This window comes from Epinephelus moara, chromosome 23 (assembly GCF_006386435.1).
Source record: "Epinephelus moara isolate mb chromosome 23, YSFRI_EMoa_1.0, whole genome shotgun sequence".
NCBI lineage: Eukaryota > Metazoa > Chordata > Actinopteri > Perciformes > Serranidae > Epinephelus > Epinephelus moara.
In genome coordinates, this window is record NC_065528.1 from 8,559,793 (window position 1) to 8,574,265 (window position 14,473).

General features: G+C 40.0%; 1 protein-coding gene across 4 annotated transcripts in view; it reads left to right on the top strand.

Moving 5' to 3' along the window:
• Positions 1–14,473, top strand: part of osbpl8 (oxysterol binding protein-like 8) — a 120,145-nt gene that overhangs the window by 22,611 nt on the left and 83,061 nt on the right. For all 4 annotated transcript variants that reach the window (XM_050035769.1, XM_050035771.1, XM_050035774.1 and 1 more), the window contains exon 2: positions 6,440–6,537. In XM_050035769.1, the coding sequence (XP_049891726.1) occupies positions 6,493–6,537 (45 nt within the window). In that variant the 5' untranslated portion in view covers positions 6,440–6,492. The remainder of the gene's footprint in view (positions 1–6,439; positions 6,538–14,473) is intronic.

Here is a 14,473-nt window from a genome sequence, read left to right on the forward strand (position 1 = left end):
TGGTTGTAGCGTTAGATCTCTGCAGCAGTTTCTAATGTCTGTTAGAAACTCGCGACTGTATTGCACTGATGAATTTACTTCTTGTTGCATCGTTTCTTTCTTTTGCCAACTGATTTCCCTGTTGGAGCAGCTGGAGGTGGAAGCAGTGGTCCGCATTTGTTTGCTTTTGTTACGGAGAAAAGTTTATATTCACAAGGGTCCCTGTCACTAGTTTATATCCACAAGCGTCCCTGTTACTAACCTGCTTGTTGTCTCAGACTCAGGGGTGGAGGGTGTGGGGGGTGGTTACGCGAGCGGTTACGTCAGTCGGAGGCCTCCACGTGGGGAAGACAGACAGGACAGGAGAAAACGGAAAAAGGAGTTTTCTTAGAACCATATGAGAATGGTATAATGATGAGTTTTCATCTCTGGTGGAATTCACTTTATAATGATGAGTTTTCATCTCTGGTGGAATTCACTTACAGTTTAGTGTGCCATCAGCGTATTAATAGCATTTTAACCTAAACAAAGAAAAGTGTAAAATTTCCAGAAAGGTAAGGGTTGCTTTAATGGCAGGGATTTTGTGTCATCATTCTGAGCAGAAACCTTTTTGCATTGGTTTTTGTGCTGTTATCTACTACTTAGCCATCGTAGCCCCCAATTTCTTGTGGTGCTGATTTTGCCACCTGTTCAGCAAGATTAAGATCCTGAAGATGTGATTACTGTTTTTGTTGCAGTAATATCCTATTTATTAACATATTCTTTATTTATGCTCTTGAACTGCAACATAAATCTATCAACTAAACCCACATTATTCTCAGAGGTTCCCCGCTATCGTTTGGCTCCGTGGAGAAACCCCTCAGCCAGTGTTTCCGGCTTTGTTTTGGGGCCACTGCCAAGCCACAAGTTTAGGATTCCCTGTGTGTTTGCCCTCTATCTTTGGCAATGATTCATAGCTCTTAGCTGACAGACTGCTGTGGTACGGTTCAAACAGATTGTTATGTGCCAGCTTGTGCGAAGGGGCAGAGTGTCAGTAAAGTGTGAAAGTGAAGACAATAGAGCCATAGTAGAGTGGATTGTCTGTCAATGGCTTGTCCATTGTTTATTAAGTGAAGCAGAGTCTCCATTGCGGCCTTAATCAGAGCTTGATATGGAAATAAAAAAGCCTCTATAGGCAATAATTATATGCAATAGTAATTAGATAATAATAGATCAAGTGTCTAGCCACACTAGCAGCTATGTGCACTTAGGTACATCAGCATGCTAACATGCTCACAATAACAATCCTAAAATACTGATGTGTAACAAGTATAATTTTGGATGTTCCCATGCTAACAGTAGCTATTTAGCACTAGCGCTGCCCATACATTCTGAATGTATGGGAAGCCATTCATCCTATGGGTAAAATGGGTATCTGTGCTGAAACTGAATTGCAATCCATCCAATAGCTGCTGAGACATTTCACTCAAAAACTAAAATGTACATTTCCTTGCTATGTCCCAATCAGGGCAGCTGCAAATATAGGGCAACTTTAAAACTAATGTGTATTTAGTCATCCAAAAAATGAGGTGCAGCAGAGGCTGAAGCATATGTTGAACTGAGACAGTCTCTTTGGGTAAGAGTGTCAACAAAATACCAAAAACATAAGTCAGCGGCACAGAGCTAACTCTAGACCCAGAGACACTTTATGTATCCTAGAGGGAAATTCAGTTGTGATTGCTACAGCTTTAGATGTACAACACAACAACAATGTATTAGCAGTATATGTTGGCAAAGAATAATACCCAAAAATGTCTACCTGCCTTACACTGCTATAAAACGTTCCCTGTAGTCGCAGACTATGATTTCTGTGTTATTTTCCCACCTCAGCTGTGTGGCTGCTGCTCCAGGCTGAGTCATGGACTGATTGCTAAAGCCGGTTTTGAGAAAGAGTGGAAAGCATCTGTCTCAGCATGACGGGTCCTTGAGCGTTGAGGCCAGATGAAGTGTGTGTGCTGGCTTGAGCCAAGAGGCTGTTGGAGCGCTGGAGCGTTACATTAGTAGAATGACTGGTGGGAGGATTTAGTGACCTTGTCTTTGTCAGGATGTCCTCCTGTCCTCTGTGATATTAGGCACTATTGGTCTCTAAGAGTTTCCTAAAGCTGCTTACTTCCTGCTTCCTTTCTGGCACCTTTCTAAGGAAACTCATGTATTAATATTGGGAAGAGCTGCCTACTTGTCTCCAAAATGCTACTAAAAACAAAACGTCATAGATGTGCAAGTATACCATGTAAACATGAGTAGAAAAGAATTCCACAGAAACATGCTAATGATTTGAACCTCAACAGGATGGAGTATCTTCTTTTCTTCAGTGTTAGTTGCACTGAATCTTGCTTTCCCAGTGCTGGTTCTCAGTACATTGCAGTCTCAATCTGCTTTTATTTCCCAGACAAATCTGAATCCCGACAGCCAATTTTCTTTTATAACTAGTCCGTGACTTTCATGACTCGAACTTGAAAGAACCTTTCCATGTCCCCATAAGGCATTTATGGTCCTGTTTCAGAGCTCTGATTGTTCTGGATGAGATCGCCCTTTCTCTTGATTAAATTACTGATCCCAGTGTCATGGACAAGGACACGCAGGGGCAAAGCAAATGATGTATTTTTAACCTTTTTTCATTCAAGAAAAGGTGACATAAAGCTTCAGCTGGTAACTTTTAGAAAATAACTTTTTGCCATAGTTGCTGAAACTGTCACTTTTTCCCAACCATTTTGTTTGACACTGAAGCCGCTGTAATTTAGAAGTAAAATAAAGGTAGTGCAGTAGCAGTCCCATGCTGTTTAGCTATGTAAGCATTTTAAAAAGCCCCAGAATGATACCCCAAAATAACTAAAGCTTGATACAGTTGTTGATTTGGAACTCACATTTTCTAATATGCTTGTTGTGGTATTTACAATACAGGACAGGCCTGAAATTACGATGCTCCTGATACGCTACTTATCTCATATAATTTAGCAGCTCAACACTATCTCACCAGCAGGCTAGTCAGTTAGCTAATTTGCTAACCTGTTGTGTTTTGTACCCTGTGGAGATGTTTTCGAGTCCTGTCACTGAGGTGCTTGGCCAGGTTGGAAGTGTTTCCTCCCTTGCTGGATCCTGCTTTATAGCAGCTTTACCATACAGGCTTCATTATATCAGTGTGTTCACCATCAACGTTGGCTCTGTAATGTTAGGCAACGAATCCACACAGCAGACTTTGACAGCCCATTTTGTTAACCACTTATCAGGAACATATTTTAGTGTACTGTTTAGCTGTAAAGTGAGAATGTTTGCTCCGGCCAGTATATCGTGCTTGGTTTTTGCTTTTTTCAACAGTAGTCTAAGCAGTACACTAAAATATGTTCATGAGCAGTGATTGACATAGTTGACAGCTATGTCAGAGAGTTCTCGACTACGATTGGTTGTTTTCGTGAAGCATATAAGGATGCAGATGAACATGATTTTTTCACATGACTATCTGTCTTATGTACTACTCTGTGGATGCATTGACAGCTTCAGCAAATTTGACAGGAAGTTATTTTTATACAAGTTACCAACGACCACCACAGCTTTGTTCCCCAAGTTGAGGCCCCTGAGTAGTGCAACTGAAGCATTGTACTGCCATGTTCCAATAGTAAAGCAATATCGAGGCTCACCAAGAGAGCTGTGTCACTGTCGCCTTCAATTTTGCTTCTTCTAAATAATGCATAAGTTTGCAATGCTTCTACAGCTCTGCTGCTAATTGATCCAGTTTAACACTGTTTGCTGCTGTTTACTACACATTACAAAATATAAACCCGTGTAAGAAGTGTACAGTTTTTTTTTTCTTCGTACAGTCCTTGCATCTGAAGTATCAGTCCACAAGTCAGAGTACTGCATCTGTCTTACATGGGCTCTTGTGGCCACATATCCTAATAAGGTGCCATCTCAGTTGGGAACACAGGGTTTATACCATTGAAATATCCACACAAAGCAGCAATCAGCATAAGTGGCTGCCTCCTATAATCTTTTTAAGTAAACCATTTTTAGGACAACCACGTGTTGGCAGGCAGCTGCTCCACCCAAAATAATCTCCCCGAAAGCGTAGAGTGTAATTAACAGATGGTCCCACTTGTTCATGAACTCATGTTGAGGATTTAGTGAAGTGTTAGTATTAGTGGTGTTACAGTTGCCTACAGTGGTGTTAGGCCTGTATTTTGTGGGTAGGTACAGCCACTGCATGGAGAAAAAATAGGCAATAAGTATGACCATTCAAGGGCTTGTTGATGGACAGATGTGTGGGGTAGTGAATGTTAATAGATGCATGCATGCAGAGTTCATTCTTGGTAATAGGACCCTTTTATTTATTGATAAGATCATGGAAATTGCTTTTAAATTGTTGTGTTTTGCGGTTTGTTTGCTCTTTCTGTGTGCATTAGAGGTTGTGTGTACTCTCTTGTATGTTCTTGTTATCCCTTAGTAGATTCTTGGAGAAACTGATGAGTAAACTTCTGAAGTCTGAAGGTTTTTCAAGTCTTTCTTGAAAAGCTACGTTATAGTCAGAATGTTATTAGAACTTGGACTAAGTCTGGGTTATGCTGGTATTGGACTAAACAGTATTTTTTTGAAGGGATGCAGCTGATGATTACTTTCGTTATCAACTTAGTCTGACAAAAGTTGATGCCTTCAAATATCACGTCTTGTCTGACCAACAGTCCAAAACTGAAAAATATTTAGTTTACAATTATATCTAATAAAGTAAAGCACACAATCCTAACAGCTGAGAAGCTGAAACCGATACATTTGTTGGCACTTTTCTGGGAAAAGATTATTTTAACAATCGATTATCAAAATATTTGCTGATTAATTTTTCTCAGTCCACTGAGATAGATTAATAAATAAATAAAAGTTAATGATTACACAGGAGATAAATAAATAAATATCTTAACATTTATTTCTACATTTTGTAAAACTAGATTTATTTATTTCTATATTCTGTGTCTGTATGTAAATGAGGTAGAAGGTTCTAACAACTGCATTTATTTCTTTTTTTGTGCATGTCTTAATTTATTCATTCTTTTATTTATTTATTTCAGGAAGTATTTATATAGTAGGTTTTCATTGTTACTTGTGCAAATTTTCAGCCTCTGTAACTTTTGACCTTTTTGTGTCATATTAGGTGATCAAATTGTCATAATTTTTTGCCATAACTTGGTCCAGAAATATTATACCATTGTTGTGGCTGATGCTCATAGTTATTACAGGTGCTCTACCTTTGTTGAGTTAGGCCATTTTTGGGTCTGATGTCTGTGTTAGAGGTAAAAGTTAGTGTTTGGGATTTATTAAAATGTATGATTTTAGAGCTTTTACTTGGGGTAGCCCTGCAATAAAATTGTGGATGTGATGAGTTGTTGTTGAATATGGATTCAGTCTATGAAGGCACTAAATGATATATTTGTATCAATGTTTTTCTGTGTGTGCTCAAAGGCTTATTGTATCCCAATGTGTCTTTCTCTTGTGTTTCACGGACACATGCCACATCACTGCTTTGATTTGTCATACTGTTATGGTGAAAAAGCAATTTTCTTTTGATCTGCAGAGTCTCGTGTTTTCACATCGGAGTGTGCCAACAGCATTCAAACAGATAATTGTTAAATCACAATTGAAGGATATAAACTGTATAACAGTGAAAGACATCACGCTCTGAACTTTTCCTGTAACACCTTAATTACACAAGCAGCAGTAGGGTCAGATTCCTGTGGATTCATAAAGTAACCCACAGGAGGTACCCTCACTGATGCAGCCTTGAGTAACTCCTTAGCGGGTCAGTGGAGCGGCCAAGAAGCAGCCAGCAGAAACTTTCCCTGGATAGATAAAGGTTAAAAACAGTGTCATGCTCCAACACTTCTATAGGGAAAACAAGTGAAGGGCAGACAGATAAAGATAGACTGAAAAACTGAAAATTTCAGGAGTCTCTGGGGGAAGGAGCTGACAGGCTGGCTGATCTCCATCCTGCCTTGCTTGCACTAGAAACAGGCTGTTTATTAAAGGCCTGGAGCTACAGCACTGTCTGGGTGGAGACAAATGACGGTGGGGAATGGTGAGCAGGTTTCTGCTGCATTCGTAAACAATGACAGAAATGAGAGAAATCCGTCACTGTGCCTATATGGTTAACGGCCAGTGCAGCCTGTTTGTTCTGAAATGTGATAGATGAGTAGGCATGATCTTGCAAGTAAGTCCAATCTTGCAATCTAGCCATCCCACATGAGGTTAAAGGCTGCAGAAATCCAGTGCTATTCTAAGCCAGAAAATAACTGCTTTTAAAACAACTCCAAAGCTCAGAGGGCTGAATTCTGAACACACTGCACTCTTAAAACCTACAAATACCAAAGTGAAAGAAATAGTACACATATGTTATAATATTGTCCTGCTGGGTTAACACATGTCTTCTCCCTTCTGACAGATATGCAGTCGTCAGAGCAGCGCTGACGGACCTGACTCTGGTTTAACACAACCATGGAGTCCTCCTCTGAGTCCCAGCAGGAGCCTGAGAAAACTTTGGTGAGTCAACACGCTTGCATATGTTGGTGGAGCCCCACATGATGAGGATATTGATTTCAAAACAAGAGTCTAACTGACTATTACAAAATGGGAGTTGGGAAATAATTAGAAAGGTGCTTTTGAAAGATAATAGGTTGCTAAGGTCATTGTAGCTGCTATCTTTCGAAGATCCTGTATGAAAATGTACATACACTGCACACAAACCATGCACTCTATTCTGTAGGCTCCATTCAAGATCAAGAAAGTAATCTTGAATCCACCAACCCTGCCTCATTATCTCTGAGATGCTGATAGTTGTCCCTGATAATTGGTGGTCTTCACTCTACCTCCAAGTGTAGTCTAAAGTTGGAAAGTGTTCCTGTTTCCTGCTGGCATCGGTGATGGGATGTCTGCTCCAGAAGTACACTCTCTGAACCTTAATGATTAGCTTAAGGTGCTAATATTGCTAACCTGCCACAGGCTTGTCAGGCTCACAGTGGCACACACTGCACTTTGCTGCCAGTAATTTAACTTGTGGCAGGATGTGTGTGTGTGTGTGTGTGTGTGTGTGTCAATAGATAGATAAGACAGCTACAGAAAATTAAAGGTCACACAGAGGTGTGTTTCATAGGAACAGAAATGGTGATGAAACAGGCCACTGATTGATATAACTGTTCTTGTTCTTTGTTCTACACTGCAATGTAAAGTTGTTGCAACTTCCTGTTTGGTGTGGCAGGTTGACAGTGCCCCACTAGAGGAACACCAGGGTTTAAAATAAGAAAGATGTGCACTCAGAAGTCAAACTACTTGATCACAATTTGACTTCAGCACTCACTCACTCACTTTGGCACTCACTTTGTAAAGTGAAAGCATGAATCCGTGGATTAATTTTTAAGATATGCCTTTATTTTGAAATTACCATAGCACGCCTGTGTCACCGTTTCCGTCCAAGCACCCTCCTTTCCAAAAATTCATACAGTACGGTGACTTGGGGCCACACAGACAGTGGTAAGAAGCGAAAAGAAAGACAATGAGGATATTTACTGATAGTGTCTCATACTGGTCACAGGCCCCCGAATTGAATGGAATCAAAATTGTATCGTGGCAGACTTTGTGATATCAGCAAATATTGTGTCCTTGTCCAAAGGATCAATATGATATTGTGTTATGATGAAACCTGTGATTCTACACAGCATGCCTGTTCTCACGGCATCTGTTGAGGTCAGGATTTTGATTGATTTTCTCAGACAGACACAGGTGCAAACAAAGGTAGGCTTGACTGCTGAAAACATGGCATGATATGTAACTTTTATTTCATCAGGCACAGTAATCTCATTAATACCTCAGAAGAAATTGGAAGGGACACACATCCAAGCACATTAATACAAACAGCTTCAGAAATCTTTAAAAAGGCAAGAAACTCACTGTTTGGATTCATCTAAATGGGATGAAACATTAATATTTGTAAGTCCTTTTTTATCTCATTCCATTTGTTTGGTACAAAGTACTGGAAATCAAGTTCAGTACTTATTCTTGAGTTATCAAATGTTAGCCAGTCCTGAGATATGGTTCGAAGTTATAGATTTGAGAAGAGATGTGATATACTGAGGCAGCTTTAGTGAGATGCATTCATTAACAAAATAATGTGTAGTTTTCTTTTTGTTGCTAGTGAGGACTGGCCTACTTTTTCAAATATGGCACAGTGATGAGTAGGATATTTATCTGCTGTAATGAAGTGCAAAACACAATGAGAATCTACATCAAGTTGTTTGAAAGTGGATTGAGCAGCATTTGTGCAGGATATCTCTATAACCAAGCACAGACTAGAGAAAAACATGCTTTATTTAGATACAAGAAACCTATTTTTATCTTAAGTTTCTGTGCCAGTTGTTCCATAGGAGGTTTAAAAGTAGGACTGCTGTCTAACCAAAGTCCTCCATATTTATAAGGTTGAACAACTTCCCTTTAGGTACCATTTATTATGTAGATAGTCGGAAGATTTAAAATGGGATTATGTGATTTTGTCTTATCTGTTTACAGCACAAGTTTATGGTAGGACTGTCAATGTTGACGCATTAATCGCAGATTTAAAATATCACAAAAGAATTTGGAGTTTGAGCTACCACCTACGAGCTAAGCGTACATGTGCAGCTAATCAACCTGATGTCAGTGGGCAACTGCATCACCAAAGCTGGCAAAGCACTATTTTAGAGTGAGTAAATCGCCACAGACCTGTGGATGAAATTAAATCGAAGAAATTAAAGACAGCGCTTGCTAAATGGGTGGCAACTGACTGCAGACCAGTCAACATCATGGAAGACTCAGGTTTAAGGGTCATCCTCAGGTTGACCAAACCACACTGTAACAGTACAACACTGATTTGAAATAAATAAATCTGAAAGTCAAAATCATAAAGTAAATTTCTTTGCATTAATTTGATTCCCAATCAAGACACCTAACCTTGTTAATACTTCAAAACTGTTTTGAAATGCAAAATAATGGTATTTTTGGAGATGGCTGAAAAATGTTAAAGGCAAACTAATCCAGACACAGCCTGAGTTGGAGAAGAGCCATATGCATACAAAATTCTTTGTAAGTGTTGGAGTAGGATTATTTTTCATGTGGATTGTAAACATTTATGGTCCAAGTACAGAACCTTGTGGTACCCCGTAGTTATTACAAGGGAGGTTGATCGGAAACCATCAGTACAGATCAGCTTGTGTTCAGTCAGACAAATACGTATGACACCTGTTATGAGCGTTCAAACCACATCCTCACATATTGTCTCACACAGAAATGTCTACATATTCTAATGTGACCGAGCAGTGTGATGGGAGCCAGTGGCACCTTCAGTCGGCCCACACACATTCACACACCCACATATGAAATGCCACTTCCCTCCTCTCGGCTCTCAGGATTGTGATTCTGCCCTTTCATTTCACCTTAATCATAATCCTCAGTAGCCATTTTTGCAGCGAGCAGGAGGGCAATTATAATTGCAGATAACTGTGGTGATAACGGTATTGGCCATCTCTCCCACGGGGCTCCACAGACAATGACACACAATGGGATTGTATGGGAGCAGAGCTAAAAGCCTTTTCCTACTTCTCTGAGTCTTGCTTTGAGTGGGAGTGAGTTTTAATAACACTCACTATCTGTTAGTAGTTCAAGCTAATTTCTCACCCCGCCTTCTCCGGAGCCTATTTTAGTGGCTGCATAATTAAACTGCTGATGCATAAATGGGTTTGAAAGCCACATTGGTGTATTTACTGTTTATTCTGAATGCTTTCTTTTGGATGTGTATCTCTCTGCAATTTAGCAATAAACCTTCTTTGTGGAGTCTCTGGGGCATTGTGTTATCACTTGATCACACATTATGAGTGGCTGAAGCGCCAGGATGGTGTGAGACTTTGGCCATGGGACATATTGTGTTGCTGGCATGTCCTGCTGCTTGCTTAAAGGGCCCGTTGGTAGAGAGGATGGCTCCCAACACGAGATGAAAGGCTCTGGGAAGCACGCCAGGTGTCTGCTGCTTCTCCCCTCTCTGCTCTGACATCCTCACAGTCGGGAGATGCTTCAGGAAGGTTTATGGCAGCCAACCCCCCTCCTGTTTCAAACATCCACTGCCATTCAGTCTGCTGTCATTTGCATTATACATACTGTAATGAAAGAGTTGGTGACCTGCTGTTCAGAATAGACACTGGTGAAAGGGTACATAGGCAGCCATTATTCTCTTGAGCAATCGGTTTGAAGTAGCTTAGAGGTAAGAGTACAGGATCTGTTACTAACAGATCGCTGACTGAGAGGATTTTAGCAGCTGAAATCAATAAAAAAAAAACTTTTATCCTTGGTGGCTGTTATATTGCCGCTCTGCAAGACACATCATGTCCATATGTTCCAGAGGTGCTTTACAGCCAGCAGTACAAGACTAGTTGTTCAGGGAAACTCCCAGGTGTGTATGCATTCTTGGGAAAAGAGATAAGTGTAGTTTTCTTTCATTAGTCCCGAAGGCTCATGATTGAGTCATCACATCCAAGAATTTTCTCATTCCAATTGAGCACTGATCAGTCCTCTACAATAGTAGTATCTAGAGCAGCCTGACATTCTCACTACATGATAGCACAGAACCTGAAAGAGTATTTTTGGCTCAAGAGGTACAAAACCTACAACTACCAGAATGAATGTTGAACCGCAACAGGCCAAGAAACGCTCCAGCAATATGGCAGCCGACTGGTAGCACCCATTTTGAAATAGAGTTAAACAGTGAGCTAAAATATGTTCCTAAAAACATTGGAGGTGAGAAATAGGCAATGCAGTTCCAGAATCTTGGTCCATATTTGAACAGGGCTGTTTAGTTTTACACTTTGATCTAATTTTTTTCAACCTCTGTTTTTACAATACAGGAAACAGTATGGCACCTGCTTCCTCATCACAAATTCTTGTATTACAGCTAAACGGTGCACTAAAATATGTTTCTGAGGACATTTTAGGCAAGAAATAAGCAATACAGTAACAGAGTCTTGGTCTCGATCTTTTTCCATACTCTTTGTGTCTGTGGTGGCGGGCAAGCAAAAATGCAAAGAGATGAGCAGAGAGGTTTGGCTGCTGCTACGATGGAGAGAAGTTTAATACAGGTCATTTACGCATACTCACATTGTTATGATACAAGGCAGGTTGAAAATCTGCAAAGCATCCCTTTAAGTTTGAGACTCATGAAAAAGAAGAAAAAGTAGAGAATTGGCCAAGTGTGCATTTCCACTTGTTTACAGCACAGAAAGAGCTATATCGACAGTCTGGAGGCCAAGATTACTCTCGTAATAAAAATCGACAAATGGCGTATCCCCTTAATGGGCTCTTTTCATACCTGTCAGGAAGCCTTCCACTGCTCAATGAATCATCGACATGTAAACAGATATGAATGATTAATCAGTCTAAGATTTTCCCTGACTCATGGAGTCAAGTGTATTCAAAAAGCACTTAAATGTACTTTTTAGACACACTAATGTTTTGGCTCTAGGGATGGAATGGTCTATCAGTACACCACTTCATTCCAAACTGAAATATCCCAACAGCTATTGGATGGATTGCCACGAAATTTTGTCATGGTCCCCAGATGATGAATTTTGAAGACTTTGTTGACCCACTTTGTTTTTTTAATCAAGAACCCACAGCAGGTCAAATTTTCCATGTATGCAGTGAAAATCTCAACATTTACTTGATCATTTAGAATGAATTATGGTCTTTTTTTCTGTCTTTACAACTATTGGATGAATAGTTGTAACTTTGTAGTTGCATCCATTTTTCTTCAACTTGCCTTGTCCATAGAGTGAGCGAGCCAGTGGCCTTGCTCTGGGTGGAAATTTGTAAACTGTTGAGTCTCTGTAAATCAAGAGTATGGTATAGACCTGCTCTATATGAAAACTGTTTTTAGTAGAGTTGTTCTTATATCGATACCAGCATGTGAATACACAACTCTGTGCACCAATCCGATACCATGTAATTTATTAATAAGCATTAAAGTAGTTTCACACCCAGATAAAACGACAGTATTGAGGAAAATCAATTCTTCTTTGCTGCTCTAAAAAATAAGTGGTTTCCAGTTAATACTGAAATGTAACCTGTTAGCAAAATATCAGCATTTTGGCAATATCTTACACTGAGAAGTCCTCCAGTTTAAGGTTTAAACTAAGCCATGGCATACAACCATGATGGTAATCATTTTACATACATAGATTGTTAATAGCATACAGCAGTTCTTTTTTTTTTTTTTTTTTAATAAATTTAATGGTCTTGGATCAGATCAAATTATTGGCATTGGTATCAGGAAGGAAAAAATGGTATCAGAACATCACTAGTCCTGAAATAACTTTTTCATGATTTGGCACTATATTAATAAAATTAACTTCACTATAAAAAGTATCCACCCCCTCAGAACTTGTCATGTTTTGTTTTACAGCTGTAAATCAAAGTACATTTAATCTGGCTTTTGTTTTTTACACTGATCAACAGAACAATCTTTTTTTTGTCTGACACCTCTGCCTGTCAAAGTGTGTTCCAGCATTTCCTAGAATGCCTTTTAGCAGCATCAAGAGAATGGGCATGTACTTCTTTCAGAGGGTTTTTGAATGCCCATATAATTATATTGGAACTGATGATTTAGCTGTGGCTAGCTTTGATGTGGAGTCGACTACTCCCTAAAATGGAACATGCCATGTAGCTGCATTGCATTGAAACCTGCTCTAACTGATTTGTACTAGTGGTACAGAGTATGAGAAAGCATTATCTTTTTGATAATGCACAGTAGTACAGTGGTTAGCACTGTTGCCTCACAGCAAGAGGGTTCCAGGTTTGAACCTGCCGGCCACCTGGGGCCCTTCCATGTAGATTTTGCATGTTTTCTCTAGGTTGTCCCGCTTCCTCCCAAAGACATGCATGTTAGGTTAATTGGTGACTCTAAATTGCCTGTAGGTGTGAATGTGAGCGTAAATGGTTGTCTGTCTCTATGTATCAGCCCAGTAATATTCTGACGGCCTGACCTGGCCTCTCGCCCAGTGCCAGTTGGGATAGGCTCTGGCCCCCAGTGATTCTCAACAGGGTAAGTGGTTCCGGATAAGGAATGAATAAATGAATCTAAAATAAATCTTTTTGATTGTGACACCAAAAGAGGTTTGCCAGTGATGCCTTAGACTAATGATATCAGACATAGTGAATTTGGAGAAAATGTATTTGATGTGTCCCATCCACTTACATGGAGTGGGTAGGGTTTATGATTTGTACTGCAACCAGCCACCAGGGCGCAATCGAGATGTTTAGGCTTCACTTTTAAGGAACTGTCGTGTCGTCCATCTTTATTATACAATCTATTATATATATGTTATACAAAATAAATATGCTTAATTAAACAAAACAACGGTGTCCCAGAAATGCAAGACACAATGCCAATAGCTATCCACATGCAAGTTTTAATAAACTATGGATTAATCTTGATTCTAATGTTAAAGAAATAATGTCTCACTGGCAGAGACAGGGCCTTGGTTCTTCGACATACTGTGCCACATAATGTGACAGGAATAAGCTACAGAAGGCTGCGTGAAGCCAGAGGTGAAAATTGACTCCAGGCTGCTCTTAGGGAGTGAGAAACTGAGGCTGCATCAGCTTCTGCACATCGCTGGTCAGGCTGAGGGTGCTGTTGACAGAACCAAGCTGACAGCCTGGGCTGATGAGACACATTCTCACCACTAAAGTAAATGGGTTAAAGTAAACAGGAAAAGTAAGCTTATTCTCCATGGCTTTAGCCTCAGACATGGAAAAACTGCAAACGTAAGTCTGAAAATATACAGAACCTTTTAAAAGACTCGACAGTGAACCTCAGATGATGTGGGGGAAGTTGCAGATTTTCAGGATTTAAATAAGGGCAGTGGAGAAACAAAGTGTCCTCTGCCAAGATTTGTTCAGTCGTTCCCTGACAGAAAAAACAGTCTGGGTTGAGGTGGTGGGTGGGCTATTGATTTGAGGGCAGTAATCTGGACAGTTTGGATTTATTAACACTGGGAATAAAAAAAGGCAGGGGGTTGTAGCATTCCATGGATTGGATAAATGGTACAAACACTGAGTATGTGTGCGTGTTCCTTTAAAATATATAGTTTTAGTATAGGACCCTGTAGGAGTTGTATAGAGTACATTTAGCCCTCTGTTTTTTGCTGGTGTGAATTTATCAGTGCACACATCCCTCTTGGAGTATCCTGCTCCTTCGGCTTGAGGACGGCAATATATTGTGTGTCAGCTCACTGGCTGCAATTATGATGAAGTGTGCTTTCTGCTGGCTCCAATACATAGAAGAGAGAGGAGTGGCAACTATCCTCACGATCATGTGTGGCATCATGTATTATATGTGTCCTGTTTTACAAATGTATCCTGTAGCTATTATGCCCTGGTCCTTTATACTGTCCTGTATAGA